This window comes from Kogia breviceps, chromosome 6, assembly GCF_026419965.1.
Source record: "Kogia breviceps isolate mKogBre1 chromosome 6, mKogBre1 haplotype 1, whole genome shotgun sequence".
Classification (NCBI taxonomy): Eukaryota; Metazoa; Chordata; class Mammalia; order Artiodactyla; family Physeteridae; genus Kogia; species Kogia breviceps.
In genome coordinates, this window is record NC_081315.1 from 27,749,378 (window position 1) to 27,766,595 (window position 17,218).

General features: G+C 47.3%; 1 protein-coding gene across 3 annotated transcripts in view; it reads right to left on the reverse strand.

Moving 5' to 3' along the window:
- Positions 1-5,947: 5,947 nt before the first annotated feature.
- Positions 5,948-17,218, reverse strand: part of NR3C2 (nuclear receptor subfamily 3 group C member 2) — a 378,984-nt gene continuing 367,713 nt past the window's right edge. For all 3 annotated transcript variants that reach the window (XM_067035635.1, XM_059066724.2, XM_059066723.2), the window contains exon 9: positions 5,948-8,709. In XM_067035635.1, coding sequence (XP_066891736.1) covers positions 8,554-8,709 — 156 coding nt within the window. In that variant the 3' untranslated portion in view covers positions 5,948-8,553. The remainder of the gene's footprint in view (positions 8,710-17,218) is intronic.

A 17,218-nucleotide genomic window follows, 5' to 3' on the forward strand; every position in this document is an offset into this window, starting at 1 on the left:
TCTATGCCCTCACGTGGGGAAGAGACTGTGGAATTCGCTCACTCTGTAACGTTTCACGATCTGGCAGCCGGTGGACGGGCACGCGCCGTCCCCTGGTGTCGGCACGTGTGCGCGCACAGGCAGGACGGGTCACCCAGGAGCCCTGCTGCTTCGGAGCGGGGCGTGTTTCTGGGGGCGGCGGTCTTCTCTGACAGGTGAGATCCTGGTGGGCCCCCTCCAGCTGCCTCAGCTGGCCTCTCCCGCGTGTCCTGTGGGAAGCCGGGCCAGGATGGGGCTGGGGCGCCGCCCCCCAGGGCTTTGTGTGGGAGGCCCGCCCTCCCGATGACCTTCAGTGTACAGTCCTGTCCCCACCCCACACTCCCTATGTTTTCCAGGCCTTGACGCTCACGTCTCCTTCTGGATTTAAGCCGGGCTGCAGGGCGGCGGGTCAGGCGTTCGGACTGTTCCTGGAGGAACCTCGGCCACGCCCCTGCACTGGATGCTTTGTGGTTTGTCTTGTCAGTCTCCGACTCCCAGGCACAGGCTAAACCGACCTCTCCGGAAAGGGGGAACTTCTCTGTCCCCTAACCTGGAGTCCCTGGGATGTGGAGCTCATTTCTAGGGGCCTCAGGATTGTGAAGGCAGCCCTGCTCCGGGGTCCGCTCTGGGGGCCTGGCATGTCTGTCTTCCCCATGGGAGGCTCCTCGGCCTGTCACACTTCTCCCCTAAGATTGTCACAGGAAGGATGTGTCTGTCGCCTCTTCCCCAGGTGAGATGATTACAGAGCGCTGGTTATCAGTTTGGAACTCGCCTCCCCGGGACCATGTACGGTGTCAAATTTGGGGTCAGGTGTGTAGAGGGGAACAGGCCCGTTGAAAAGTATCCACGTTCTACCTAAAAGTAAGGCCAATCTCAGTGCAGCATAATTTAAAATACTGGATTGCAGGCCCAGTGGAGGGTTTGGGGGTTGCTGAAGAAGAGCCCGGGACCCCGTGACAATGGCCGGTCCTAAGGCCAAGGGCCAGCCTGACCAGGGGGGTGGGGATGGCATCGTCCCCCGTGTCCCCCGTGTTTCTGAGTTATCACTTCCTGCCCCAGCCCGCTGCTTAGGGATGTAGAAGAAAAATTTGGCCTGGAGCAAACTCTCCCATTTCCACAGGAAAACACAAACTCATGGGCTGTTACAGTGAGTGCGCTCAGGTTAGCGCCGGAAGTGACTTCCTGGCCGTGTGCTTAATTGGTGTATAATCCACGGGGCAGTAAAAATATCACCCACCGCGCTGGGGCTTGATTTCTTTGCTCGCTTGAGGAAGACTTCGCTCATTCACCGTGAGGTGCACCCAACATGCTGTTGCCACCAAACTGTTGTTAACTCCCAAAGTGCGTTTATCACCACCTCCTTGGTCAAGGAAATTGCTAGGAGATCTGGCTGCCTGTGCGGTTTGGGGCAAATTAAGTTGACTCTGTGACTCTGTTCCTGCTTTCTAAAAAGAGGACGGCACTCAGAGGTTTTGGGTTGAAGTGACTGAATTCACGTAGCATGCCCAGTACATAGTACGTGCTCAGTTAGCACTGCTCATCTCCACACTGTTACTGCTGTGAGTGCCACTTGACTCTCTGATGTCGGGGCATGTGTTCTGTAGGATGACAGGGTGGCAAGGGTGAAGCCTCAGGACAGCGCTGGCTGCAAGGGCTTCCCCAGCCCCAGCCCTGCCAGCCCCTCCTGTGGTTGTTTCAGGAAGAACGGGGTCACGCCACAGGGGAGCCAGGGGTGTCTTCCTCTGCAGGTGGGACCAGTGTGGCCAGGTTGACCACGGCCCCCAGCTGGGGAGCCTCCCTCTGGGCCTGGCCCGGAGAGTACTTAGTGAGGGGATGAGGAAGTGTTCCCTTAACTGGCAGATCGTCTTCATTTCCCCAGAGGAGAAATGGGGGGATGGGGTGATAGCTTTTTCTGTGTTTTTGCTGCATGGGTGTGGCCAATCCCCTGAGCATCTGTTGAAGGCTGGCTGAGCAGTGGCCCTGCCTCCCTCACGGCTCAGGCCCCGCAGCCCCAGCTCGTTCAGCACCAGCCGCTTAGACCAGGTTTCGGCCTGTGTTCATTCAGAGGCACACGATGCGGGCGTGGGGTTTGGGCAGAAGAGGGCACTCAGATTTTGTCCCTTACTTGCGGTGGGGCTGGCATTTGATGGTGTCACCCCAGGGCTGGCCCTGGTGGTCTCTGTGCCTGCAAAGGAGATGTCAGGTGAGATCAGAGCCAAGTGGCCTAGGGGGGGCGCTGACAGCCCCCTTTCTTTGCAGTAGTAGAAATGTCTGTAGTTGGGAGTATGGGTGGGGAAAGCAATGGATTGTCCGTACCGGTGGTGAGCATTCAACTCATTCTTTCTTTACGGGGACTGACTGAGCCAGGGGAAATTATCTCATTTTAACGGAGGCTCTGGAGCAGAGAGTTTTGTTTAGATTAAGTAAGCTAGCCGTGGTCTTTCTGCTGTACCGTCTTGCCATTGGGGGCCAGTAGGGGACAATGGCTTTTATGAGTTGAATTGTGCGCCACCTTCCAAAATTCCTATGTTGAAGTCCTAACTTCAGTACCTCAGAATGTGGCCTCATTTGGCAGTAGGATCATGGCAGATGTAATTAGTTCAGATGAGGTCAGTAGGGTTGGGCTCTAATCCAGTATGATTGGTGGCCTTATGAAAACGGGAAATTTGGACACGGAAACAAGCACAGAGGGAAGGCCGTGTGAAGACACAGGGAGAAAAGGGCCACGTACAAGCCAAGGAGAGAAGCCAGATACAGATGCTTTCCTCATGGCCTTGGAAGGAGCCAAGCCTGATGACCTCTTGATCTCAGGTTTCTAGCCTCCCAAACTGGGAGACAAGACGTTTCTGTTGATTATAAGTGCGCCCCCCCCCCCGCCCGCCCTGCCCCCAGTTTGTAGTACTTGTTACAACATTTCTAGGAAACAAATACAGTGGCTAAAGTACGTGTTTTGAGTTAAAAAAACAACCTATTTTGAAATTCTGTTTTCACTGTTTTATACCTTGGTGACCTTGGACGAGTTCACTTCACCCCTTTATGCATCAGTTTTCTTCTGTGAAATGGAGAGAGTGGTACCAGCTTCACTGGGAGGTTGGGACAAATGATAGTAAGGGCCTCAAGGGTACCTGGCAAGAAATACTGTTTAGTAACCAGGGAAGATGGGAGGGGGTAGCCGCAAGGTACCATGTTGGGGGGTGGGGTTAGTCTCTGCCCCCCGTTTCATCTTCTGGCTGTGCCTGCTTCCCTCCAGCGTACCTTCTCCAAGGCCATGCCTTGCTCTTTCCCTGTGCCCTACATCGTTCGCCCTTCCTCTGCCTTCCCAAGGGCACACGCTGCCTCCTTCCTCTTGACTTTGTCTCCGTTCCCCGTTCGCTTGCGTGCTGGGCCCCTTCTCACTGCTTCTCCCCTTAAGACTCTCACAGCCAGGTTTGGTGACACCTTCCTCAGCCGGAGTTCTGTGTGACTTCTGGAATCGTCCTGAGCTGCCCGACTTTCTTTCCTCCCTCCTCTGGGAGGGAAGTTATTCCAGGAGAGTGTCCTCAAACAGCTTTCCAGCTCCTAGCTGTGCAAATGTCTTCCCCGATGCTTGTCAGCACTCTTTTTCCCTGACTGGCCTGGGTGGTACCTTATTGCTCCCCTATTTGGGTCACCCGGCACATTCTCTTAATGCTTTAATGTCTGGCTAAAAGTATCTCAATCTGCTGGGTGGAGTACCTTGGAGAATTCTTTCCTATCAGAATATCAACTTGACTGGAAAGTAGATCTTGATTTTTGCCCAGAGACCGCGTTTTGGATGGGCAGTAAGTGCACGGATTCCTTTAGGCCGCTCGGTACCATGCGTGTCTGAATTTTTCCTTCCTTGGAGGGTTCAGCGGCTGCAGGTGGGAGCAGCTCAAAGAGAGTGGACAGAACACGCCCCGACTCGGCTCAAGCCAGTTTTCACAAGAACCATGACCCTCTCTCTGGACCAGGCTGGACCAGGGCATGAAGATCCAAAGAAATGGCTTTTTCAGACTACGGAAAACTTGGAAATCACTGTCTTGGCAACATAAATTCTATGAAAAAAAGTACCTAAATTGTGCGTGGTACATTGGTTGAATGATCCCAAATTTCATCCCTCTGTGGATCCATGCCCTTGTGTGGAGCCTTGCCACGCCAGCTCTGGGCTTGACCTTGTAACTTGCTTTGGCCAAAGGGACGGAAACAAGCTGGACACCATCAGAAGCTTGAAAAGTGCTAACCCTTTCTACTATCTTAGAGCCTTGCTTCTACCATGAAAATATGTCCAGGCTAGCCTGCTGGAAGAGGAGAGGCCACATGGAGCAAAATCATCTCAGACCAGTTGGCTGCATGACCAGTCCAACCCAGCCAAGCCTGGCCCAGATCAGCAGAACCACCCCCGCTAGCTAACGCATGAGGATAATAAATGATGGTTGATTTAAACCACTCGGTGATGGGGTGGTTTGCAGCTAAGTACCTGCTACTCTGCCCCATCTTTCACTTTGTTTTGGATCCAGGCTTCGGTCTATGCTGAACGTTAAGATCGTATCTGAATCTTCTTTAGCCAATGTTGTTTGGGAAGCCACTGGTTTATTTCCAAGAAAACTGCTGCACCAGCAATTGCATGACTTGGAATTAAAGTGCCAGAGATACATGTAATCAAGTCATTTTAGTCTGGATACATTTGCAGTTTATCAAAAAGTATGTTGGAGCTGACTTTAACATAAAGGAACATTGTTTTCTTTTTGCTTGAGGGACATTGGTCATACAGAAGCAAACAAATCCCTAATTATATAGGCATCATTATGCATAATTTTTACTGCTTTGGCATACAGGGGCTGGCTGGCTCAGTGGCAGAGACTTAGTACTTAGCTAATGATTCCTAAATGTGCAGCTGGATCCTTTGGGCCCGAGAGCACTTTTAGTCTTAGAAATGCAGTCACACTTGACCCAAGAACGAGCCTGCTCTATTCAGAAAGGGTACCTGCTTTAGCCAAGAGTGCACAACCCTGGAGCCTCCACCCTGCCCCCCACCACTGGCCACAGCAGATTCACAGCCCACGATGGCTTTTGTTTAAAGTTAGGGGCTCTCCGCGACAAACTGTGCTCCCTAATAGGTCAGGTTGCATAAATTTTAAGATATAAAATTACCTTCATTGTCAATTAAGGCTTTACAAATTTGTGCACAAAAGTTTTTTAAATAGTTTTTTTTCCCCTGTGCTGTGTTTCACGGCTATGTTGTGTTCCAGAAATATATCAGTTGTGTTAAAGCAAAGTTATGGTTAACTTTCAAATAATCTTCTAGTTCGACCAATCACCAGTTAAATGACACATTAACAATGTACCTGAATTTCTCTTGTGGGAAAAACATGTTTTCGAGTTTTAAGATGAACTCATAATTGCTTACTGCTCTTTTGTGGTTCGTATTAATGAGTGACGTCAAGGGAAGCAGCCTGTATGGAACGTGAGAAGCGTCACAGCTGGTGGGAATGGAGTCTCTTGATAGTCCAAGAGGACCTGGGGTGAGAGCAAGGCTCCACTGTATGGAGGAAGACCTGGCAATGAGACGGGGCATCTGGTCTACTCCGGTGAGTCTCGAAGTCTGTAAAATGAACAAGCTTCCGTGTGGTTGCGAAGATACATGAGGCAATGTACCTATAGCATTTAGTGGCTACATCAGTAGTAGTTATTGTTACAAAATTGTTGTGGGGTATTTCAGTGAACCAAATAGCAGTAAGAAACAGGACATCTAACCAGTGCCCAAAGAGGATAATTAATATGTGGATTACACAGGGCTTTCTAACATGGGGGATAAAGTGGTGAGTCCATCTTGGATGTAGGCAGAAGGGCATATAATCCAGGTTTAAAAGGGCACAAAATCCACGTGTTCCTACAGATGTTCAAATGAACCATTTCCAAAACAACAAGTGATTAAAGTAAAGGATTTATTGTAATCTGCTTACAGTCCTTTGCAAAGACAGACATATGTTTCTGCATAAAGATATAAATTGCTTCATTTTAAACTAATTTAGTGTCTTTTTTTAATTATATGAAGAAGTTTTGGTGAATTATGAATTGTACCAAACCAAGATTTTTAAGAGCAATATGGTACAAAAATAAGAGCAGACAATTTGGACTGGGACAGGCATTCAACAGTGGATTTAGAATATGGCTTTGCTGTTTAATCAAGCAAAGTTACCTGGAGACACACAAAGAGCCAGTAACTTCATTAATACAAAAAGCTGATGCAGACCGTCTCCATCCCAAACCTGGTTACATCAAGATTCCGATTTCATAAAAAGTCAGTCTGAGCTAAAAGCTGCTCTTGTGAAGCCATTTCTTTTCTAGAAACTCCCAGTCTGCATGCTGTGTATTTATCACCTTCCATGTGTGGCTTTCATATTGCTGTGCATGTAAGTTGACTGTATTTAAAGATCTGCGTAAAAATTAAATTCTTGAAACTGCAAATTATGTAAGAGAAACTCCTCCCTCAGAGTGCAGCTTTCACAGGTTTCCCCTTGCATAAGGCAGGTGTCTTCTGAAAGACATGGTAATGTTGCCTGCATGGTGAACCCTGGAGAAAAGTGTTGACCCCAATGCTGCCATCTCCCGGCCTTGGGCTTCTCCAGCTACAGCTTTTAGGTTTTGGAAAAGAATACGATTTCACTGAGTACCTGATGATTATCATCACTTTAAAAAGATTAATTTTGGCCTCTATTCAAAGTATTTAGTGCAATCATATTGTTAAGTTTCCCCAAAGATATATATGTTTGTGATTTGGGGCAAGAGAAAAAGCCATAAATTGCATCAGTGCCAAACAGATTAGTGAATTAAAAATTTTAGTGCCACTGTCTTGCTTATATGATCTGTAGTTTTTCTTTTTTTTCCAAAACAGTTTACGTATAAAATTCATTTTTAAAACCTACCTTTTAAAAATCTAAAAACCCTCTAATTATCGTGCAGTCTCCTCGCCGTTCTGACTGAACCGTGCCGTGCCCACACACACCTTCCCCATGCCTCCTGCCATGACCTCCGTGTTCCCATGACCAGTGCCAGGAGTGCAACAACCCCTTCTGAGACCAGAAGTGAACATTTCACCTTTTGCAGACGTAGCGCGTGCATGGAATTCTTTTCCCCCCAAAGGAGAAAATTTAGATTTTCTAAAATGGGATGAGGATACGCTCCGAGCCATCGCATTTCCAGTCTCTCTCTCCCCTAAAGCTGATTCTGCTTCTTGAGGAAAATGGAAAAGAGGCACCTTTCCTAGAGCTGCTGCACTCCCCAGACATCCTCTCGGGGCGGGGAGGGGGGCGATGTCATCCAATGACGGACGCCTTCAAGGAGCTGCAGACACCACAGCGCGCCGTCCCCGGTGGAAGGAGGATGGAGCCGAAGCCGGAAAACGTGCTCAAGTCCCACGAACACCCCAAGCGGGAGACCAAGGACGAAACGAAAGTACAGAAGTAGAAAGGCTTAAAGACAACCGAAGAGGTTTAAGTGTGGTTATTTACAACAGAGACTGTAAAATGGTAAATTAGATATGAAGCTAAAAAAGGCACAGCTTTCCCTTTCTTAAATACACTGTAAACGGTTCATGATGCATGCAGAACGTTTCACTTTACAAAAAAAAAATTTTTTTTTTTACCTTGTTGGTTTAGACAAAGATAGTACTTAAATAGTCTCCAGCAAAATAGAATTCTTTCAAAAATACTTTCCCATTCATCCTATTAACCATTAAAGTGTTTTTTTTTTTTTTGTATGTGTCTCATTTACAAAAGTTCCTTATACCTTATTTTAGGTCCTTCACAATTTATACATACAGTAATGTACAGCACAGCAAAAGACTGCAAAAATTATTGGTAAAGCCAACACAATAGATACTAGAAATTGAAACCAAGGCATTTGTTTGAACATCTTATCCGTTCTAATTAAATAATAAATGGAGGCTAGAGGGCGTGGATACCAGTGATGCAGAAAGACGTGGGTGAAGCGGTGCCCTCAGGGGGTCGCTAGTCCACTCCACGTGCCCCGTTATTACACAACAGGAATCTGTATATATTTTTTGTGTTTTTGTTTTTTTTTTTAAATAACGAAAGAATATTAATGCCCCATATTGACTATACGCTTTATGTGCAAACCAAGGGTGAGCTTGAAAAAGTTCGTTAGTCCTTGAACCCTTTTAAAACAAGCGAACGATCCCAGAAACTACATGGCATAGTTAAAACTTCCATCTGTTAAAATATCAAAATCAGAGAGTTATTGACTAGATATGGCTTTTCATCCAGAGGAACAGGAACGTGTTTCTAAGTGCTGGGGGCTGGAGAGGGAAGAACCTTTCAGACTGTGCAGGTCTCGCCAAATCCACGTCACCCTGCCCTCCTGCCTCCCAACCCTTGACATGATTTTCAACTTGAGCAACTGCTGAACAACGAATCGACCATCACGTGTCAGAAATATGATTTTCTTGGGTCCTTCGTGGGTGTGTAGTAACACGGGGAAACTTAAGGCAAAGTTCTTCTGGTGAGATGTCTCCCGTCACTTCCTGTGAAAGTAAAGGGTCTTGGCGTTCCCGGATTCCACCTTCGGCAGCTGGTCGCTGATGATCTCCACCAGCATCGCTGGGAACTCCACTTTCAGGGCCTGGGACTCCCGGAAGGTATAGAAGCAAAATTCCAGCAAGTCGCTCACCAGCTGCAACAGACAGACAGAGGGGCTGTGACATCAAGGCCCGATCCCCACCTTGTCTCCGGGCCCCTCTGAGTCCTAAATCTGGCGTAAGCTCAGAGCAACATTCACAAATCCCACCGTGTCTATGAAGCTGCTTTATTAACATGACTTAAGTCATCCGTCTTGGGGGAGGAGGAAGGACGCTCAACGTCTGCTGCACGTAGTAGGTCTTTTGTGCAAAACAGATTCAAACAGGAGCTGTGTCATTGTTGAGTCTTAAATATATCAGCAGCCACGGCCAGTAACAGAGTTCATAGCGGTAGGGTCACTGAATTGCTCTCATCCAATTCTCACTTATAAATGTGTGAATTGGGTGGGGCAAGCACCTGCGTGTAGTAGCTTTGGGTCCTGGCGCTGGGCCTTCCCCAGCTTGTAAGGGCAGGTGCTGCGCCCCCTCGAGGCCTGGCTGGGCCCTGCCGATGGAGCGGTGGCCGCAGGGGGAGCCAGACTTCCACCAGCAGCCCCCTGGCCTCATCTCCCCCGTGTCCTCCTTCCTTCAGGCTCCCAGTCCTGAGCTGGGGGCTGGGGCATTCCCAGCTTTATTAAGATATAACTGACATACAACCTTGTGTGAGTTTAAGGTGTAAAGGGGTAGTAGATTCGATACACTTATAATGTTGCAAAATGATGAACACCTCTATCAAGGTACGTAACTACCATTTCTCTTTTGTGATGAAACTTTTAAGATCCACTCACGTAGTAGCTTTTGCGTATATAGTACAGCGTTATTACTATAGTAATAGTAATACATGCTGTACACTAGGTCACCAGAACTTATTCCTCTTAATAACTAGAAGTTTATACTCTTTGGCCAACATCTCCTCATTTCCCCCACCTGCTGGTAACCACCATTCTACTCTCTGTCTCTATTAGTTTGCTTTTTTGGATTCCACATATACGTGAGATCATATAGTATGAGTTTTCTCTGTCTGACTTATTTCACTTAGCATAATGTTCCCTAGGTCCATCCATGTTGTTGCAAATGGTGGGGTTTCCTTCATTCTCATGTCTGAGTCATATTCCATTATGTGTGTGTTTGTGTGTATATGGATAAAGATGATACATAATATCATCTTTATCTAATATCGTCTTTATCCATTCAGCCATTCTCAGCCATTTGGAGAACATGAAAACATCAAGGAAAACGTCTATGTCTTTCCGCCTGTCCAGCCATTTTCCCTACTCTGTGACCCAAGGACCTTTCCTATCCTCCTGGACCTGAACTCCTCCCAATTCGGTAAGATTAAAAAAAACAAACCAACCCACAAATGCAGTATAGCATTACTGGGTGCTAGTCTCTTTACTAGGAATATACTTTCAAATCAGAAAGTATACATTCTAATTTTTCTTTAGTTAATTCTGTATCCTATCAAGGGAAAAATGACTTTTGGTCATTTCCCACTGTATTAAAGCAGAAAACGTGAACATTACATGTCATAACTTTCATCTTAATAAAGTGTTTTTCACTTTATTAAGTGAAAATCTGTAACTTTCCCTCAGGATTAAAAAAAAAAAAACCAAATCAATTAGCAGGCTTAAATTGAGCCACGTAGTAAATAACTGTGTGGTAAAGGCCTTTGATACAAACCAGGAATCCAGAAAAACTCACTGGGAGATAGACCTGCTGCTTCTGTCTGTGCCTGAATATGCCCTCAGTCTGTAGACTGCTATCTCCCTAGGTAGGTCCAAGGACTGACTTTTCTGTACCCACAGGAAGTCGGGGCCAAATAAGCTGGGAAACAGCACAAGGCACCACCTGCTGTGGGCTTGTTCAGACACACTTGTGCTTGCTTAGTGAATGATACACCTCAGTTTCTCCATCTGTAAAATGGGGCCATGAGAGTATCTGCTGCAGAGGGGTGCAGCAGAGGTTGAATCAGTGAACTGGCATGGAGTGAGTGCTGAACAGATGCCAATTCTCAGTCATCCTCTCTCTCTTCCCAAACTCCTTCAACCATCACTTTTCTCTGCAAACTGGGACACAGCTTGCAAGACCTGCTGTGGGTCACCTTTGTGTAACCTGGTCCTCAGGCCTTCCTTCTATAAAACGTGGGGTGGGGGAACTTTGTGTTTGGCCTTTCCTGGAAAGAGAGTCTTGAAATAGACTTGGGGTGGCAAGTTTCTTAATTGTTCCCGGTGGTGGGCCAGTGGCGGCAAGAGCTAAAAGCCACACTGGGTCCTGCTCTCCAGATGTGGTACCACAAACGAGGCTCACCGTGGACCGCGGGTCACGCCCTTCAGTGGCACCGGCCGAGGGCACTCGGGACCTAGTTTAAGTTCATCCTGATCTCTGCCCCTGCTGCTGCCCCCGAGGTCCCTCTGGGTGGCCCCCTTCAGGGCTGTGAAGGAGGATGTTTTTCCCTCTTAAATTTTAACCCGAGGGTTGACATCCAAGTTTCTAGGCCATGTTAACCCCCCCATAGGACAGCTCTGCTTGGCTGCCACGTCTCCGGGGCTGCGACTGGCTCAATCCAGAGATAAAGGCACCCGGTGCTCAGAGCGTCTGAGGTACGGGCAGGGGTGAGGAGGAAGGTCATGGTGCCAAGGTGGCCTTGGCATATGACCCGAGGGCGGGGGGGGGGGTGTGGAGCTGGGCCGTGTGGCACTCGGAGCAACTGTGGGGTCGCTCAAGGGGTTCAGAGCAGCAGGAAGCTTGTGAGGCGGAGCCTGTTGGCTGACATTCCCTGACACATTACCTGCAGGGCCAGGGCCACTTAAGTGTTTATGCTTGTAAACAGGTGACAGCACTGCCTGCAGATCCCCATATACAACAAGAGGCAAGGAGCAGAATCAATCTGTCCGTGAACCTGAGGCAGTGTGCGGGGTAGCACCTCTGTGAGCCTGTGAACGGGGACAGGTCCCCTGCCCCATCTTTAACACCCACACGAGTACTGCCTAGGAGATGTGGGGAACTGGACCAGATGGAGAGAGACCGGGGCCAGGGGCTCGGCTGTTTTTCCTGGCAGGTTGGCTGGGGGTTAGGTGTCCCAGATGCTACTCACAGACCCTGCATATTAACTGGGGGCTGGCATTTCCCACCCATCTCTGTCCACGTTCCAGGGACTGGGAAAGCAGCTCATTTCCAGTCATGAGCTATACCCAGGGCTTCTGTTCATAATAGATGTCAGCTGCTGAGGGATGGGGGGGCTCTCCTGGGGCACATGGGGTCAGCCTGGAAGGCCAGGGCTGGGCCTCTGACCCTGTGAACACCTGGAGAGGGGACCCCCCCCCCCATTACCAGTAACTGGCCAAGATGCCTAGAGGCCCCAGCAGCTACTGGAAGGCACTGGCTGCCTCACAAGCCTGCCTGCCTGCCCTGCCTGCCCTGGGAGGGCTGCAAACTTCTGAGGATCCCAACCCAGCAGGGCCTGAGCCAACAACTGCAGTTGCTGGGGCCAGGGATCATCTGAGAATCGAAGCCAGGAACCCCCCCGGTCACTGGGCGAGGAGGGCAAGGGCCACTCTGGGCCGGGCTGCTGACCCACAGTGCATTGCCAGCGCGCCGGGCCCTAGGAGTCCCTGGCCCTTAGTGAATGTCTGAGTTGGCCTGTTGCTGAGGTTGGTACGAGGGCACCACCCCCTCCTGGAAAAAACAAGGCACGGGTAGGGCGAGGCTGCAGGTGGTCAGAGCATGAGGTGGTGGGGACTAGGTCCTAAGAGCTGGGGAGTCGCATGCCGTTGGGTCAGCAGAGATGTTGACCCATCAGAACAGATACCGGTTCCTGAGCCAAACTGCTGTGTCACAGCGAAGTGTCTAATGGTCACATTACACGTGTGTCAGCCTGATGCAAGGCAAGAGGCACCTCTGCCGGAGCCCGGAAACGTGGGGACAGCCAGGTATGATGCATGTGCCCTCACCAGGCGCCATCCTGTCCTCTGCCCCAGGTACAGAGGGTTGGTTGGGGGCAGGCAGGCCCCACGGTCACAGCCTGGGAGGTTGGTTAATACTAGGCTAGAAGGAGAGTCAAGAACCCTAATTATAATCAGTAATAAGAGTCCATATTATTAGGAATCAAAGAAAAGTCCTGCCTTGACTTTTCACTCTGTACAAAATGCATCTGTTGGGATCATAGAAGTCTAGCTGGACGCTCAGCATGATTGATCCAGAGCCCGATGTCAGGGCCACAGTGGAGCCTGACAAGGTCACAGGGTGACTGGTGGCACTTTGCTTGTTCGACACTGAAGCTATCAGGCTCGGTCGGTGCCTATTCCCCACTCTCTCCACTGAGTCATCACCTGTGGCAGTCCCGTAGCTGGGCCCTGCTCCCACCATGAGCTGCAGTCTCTTGGAGGGAGGGGCACGCAGGGAGGGTTCGGCACTGCTGTTCCAGGATTACACAATCAGTGAGCAGTGACGGAGCAACTGAATGATAACAGCCTCTCTGGGTAGGGTCCCACGGGTTTTCAACAGCAAGCCCATGTCATAAGTCAGCTGCTGACTCCAGAACTTTCACCTCATGAGGATGGAGCTTTGGCTTGAATTGAGCATTGGGAGGTTTGAAGCTTTATTTGCAAAGAGCAGAATTTTAGCCAGATGTATTGATAGCATTAGGGGCAAAAGATACACAGCTTCAACTCTAAATACTGTAACAGTAATAGACAGAAATGGCTAGCAACTGTTTACCCCAGGTGTTCTAGCAGTAGCCTTCTGAATGCTGGAAAATGATGCACAGTGATAATATTCGAGTCTGGGCTTCATTCAAAACCCACAACACCTCCACCCAGTGCGGGCTAGTGTGGAAGATGCTGGCGTGTGCACAGGATGGGGCCCCGTGGCCATGCAGGACTGCTTCTCTCTGGCTGGTGATGTCTCAGCAACATGTGATGGTAACAACACCCCCTCAACTTAGTAGCATTTGTTTCGACACCCAGAAGAAAATGTACCTTTAACAACAAGGCTAGACTATTTGCTCGTGGATTCCCTTTGAAAACCCAGGCCCTGCAGTGAGGCTACTCCACTGAGTGCTTCTGGCAGGCTCTACTAGAGGCTGAGTTTAGGAGAGTCCTGAAGGCCTCCTAGAAGCAACTGGGAGAAGAAGTATCAGCAAGAGACCATAAAAGAGTACTGTCAGCATCATGACAGCATGATGCTGACAATCCCCCCTTTTCAACAAAGACTTAGTCATCTATCCATGAACAAAAGCACCTTTGTGGAGCTCTGGGATCCGGTCCCACGTGCAAAGGGACCTGGGGAGGAGTCTTGCCCATCTGTGCATCTGGTAATAAGCAGACAGACTTTGGCATGGGCTGTGAAACCAGTGGAGCAGTGAACCTGTCCCAACCCCTCTTGCCATGGTCAGGAAAATACCTGGAGACTGCTGACCTGGGCAGATACCCACTGACAAGGGAGAAATTGCAGAAAATCAGCCTTCCCAAGGGGAGACTCCTGCACACCCCTGGAGCAATACAACTAAATGAGTTTGGAAGGAGTGGAGAGGAAAGAACCTTACCAGCGCTCTCCCAGCCCCTGGTGACATCAGGCCAAATTATCAGGTGGCGGCAACCTCTCCCACAGGAGAAAAGGAGAGTGGTGAGTGAGTGCTTGGCTACCCTCGTGTTGCAGGATACAGCTGGAGAAACCAGTGGCAGCCAGAGTACTAAGGTGGGACTTCCATGACTGGGAGGAGGAGGGAGGAGATTGGGAAAGAGACAGATAAGAGTATCCAAGGGCATTAAAGGGACATACCCATTAAGGTCTACCCTGAGCCTCTGGGAATACTACACCTGGGGATCTCCCTAGAGGGTCCACAGGTACCCCCCCAATCCCTGAGTGCTACACTCATACCTCCCCCCACTCTGCAGCTGGCATCTTGTGCACACTCCTGAGTGTGGTGGCAAGAGTGAGCTGCAGTAGACAGGAAGCGTGCTCAGAAAACAGGCCAGGATCTGTGGGCTACGGAGAAACTACAAACTTGAGCTACAGTGGTGCCACTTTCTGGAAAACAAAAAGAGGTATCTAGTAGCCAGCCTGGGGAGTTGTAAGAACCAGAAAAGACATTAAAAGCTGAAGAATTCTGCCACAACGAGAAGCAAAACAGAGTGGAACAGATGTATCCGTACAAAGGCAGAAAAACCCCAGATAGTAAGAGCACCAATGAACAGACTATCCCATCTGAAGGCAACTAGCAATAATTGAAGACAGTATCTGCCGCTTCAAGCGCAAAAGAAAAGCAACCCAAAACTACAAGGAATATGAAAAATCAAGAAAACATGTCATCACCAAAAGATAATTCTCTAATAACTGAGCTCAAAGGCATGGACTTGTGCAATCTAGCTAAATTCAAGAATTGCTGTTTTGCACAAACTCAGTGAGCTACAAGAAAACTCAAAGACAATTCAACAAAATCATGAAAAAATACAGTCTCAAAATTAGTAATTTACCAAAGAAACACAAATCATAAAAAAGAACCAAGCAGAAATTCTGGAGCTGAGGAGCTTATGGAATGAAGTGAAGAATGCTATAGAGAGCATCTGCAGTAAAGCAGAGCAAAAGGAAGAAAGAATAAGTGAGTCAGAAGATTTCAAAATACTCACATTAAAGGAGAACAAAGAAAAAAGAATGAAAAAGAGTGAAGATCTATGTGATCTAAGGGATTCCATCAAAAAACCTAACATTAGAAAAATCAGGATTCCAGAAAGAGAAGAGAGGGATATGGGGCAGAAAATTTATTTAAAGAAATAGCCAAGAACTTCCCAAACTTGGGGAGAAAAATGGACATCCAAGTTCACAAGGTTAATAGTTCACTCTGTTTTGTCAATGCAAAGAGGCTTACTCTAAAAGACATTATAATGAAACTGTCATACATCAAAAATAAATCTAAAAATAGCCAGGGGAAAAAGAAGATTTCCCAACAGAAACCCTACAGGCCAGGAGAGAGTAGAATCACATATTCAAAGTGTTGAAAGAAAAAAACTGCCAGCCAAAAACTATCTGGCAAAATTATCTTTCAAATACATAGGAGAAAAAGACTTTCCAAAACAGACAAAAGCTGAGGGTGTTCATTACCACTAGACCCCCCTCCCCTTGAAAGAACTGCTGAAAGGAGTACTTCAAGCTGAAATGAATATATGCTAATCAGTGACATGAAAACATATGAGTATACAAGACACTGGTAAGGGTAAATATACAGTCAGACTTGGAAAATCCTAATTCTGTAATAGGATGGTATGTTAACCACTTTACTATACTATAAAGGTCAAAGTAAAAGAGTATCAAAAATAATTATAGTGACTATAATTTGTTAAATACACAATATAAAATTATATAATGACATCAGAAATATAAAAGGGGGTAGCCTGTGTAGACAATTGAAGTTAGGTTGCTATGAACTTAAAATGGACTGTTTTATCTATGCAATGTCTTATGTAAGCCTCATGATAACCACAAACCAAAAAACCTAGAGTAGATGCACAAGAGATAAAGAAAAGGGAAACAGGCATACCAAAATGGAAAATGTCAATTTACAAAGGTAGGCAGAAACAGCGGAAAAAGAAACAATGAAAATACAAATCAACCAGAAAACAATGAACCGGATGGCATTACTAAGTCCTTACATACCAGTGATACCTCTAAATGTACATGTACTGAATTCACTGTCGAAAGACACAGAGTGGCTGGATGGGTAAAATATCAAGACCCAACTATATGCTAGCTACAAGAGATTCACTTCAGCTTTAAGGACACACACAGGTTCAGAGTGAAAGAATGGAAAAAGATGTTCCATGCAAGTAGAATCGAAAAGAAAGTGGGAGTAACTATATTTATTACAGACAAAATAGACTTTAAGCCAAAAATGGTAACAAGCATCAAAGAAGGTCAATATATAATGATAAAGGGGGTACATTCATCAAGAAAACATAAGTGTGTGTGTGTACACACACACACACACACACACATATGCAACATCAGAGCACCTAAATATATTCAGCAAATACTAACATATCTGGTGGGGGAAATATATAACAATCCAATAATAGTAAAGGACTTAAGCACCCTACTTTCAGCAATGAACAGATCGTCCAGACAGAAAATCAATAAGGAGACATGGGACTTGAACCATATACTAGGCCAAATAGACCTAACAGACATTAAGAGAACATTCCATCCAACAGAAGCAGAATATACATTCATCTCTGGTGTACATGGAACATTCTCCAGGATTGACCATGTGGGAGAACACAAGATAAGTCTCAGCAAATTTAAGAAGAATGAAATTATACCAAGTATCTTCTGGCCACAATAGTATGAAGCTAGAGTTCAACGAGGAAAGCTGGAAAATCTACAAATATGTAGACTCCTGGATAACAAATTGGTCAAAGAAGAAATTTTAAAAATATCTCAGAACAAATAAAAACGGAAACACAACATACCAAAATCCATGGGATGCTGTAACAGCAGTTCTGAGAGGGAGTTTATGGTGATAAATGCATACATTAAGAAAATAGAGAGATCTCAAATAAATAACCTACATTT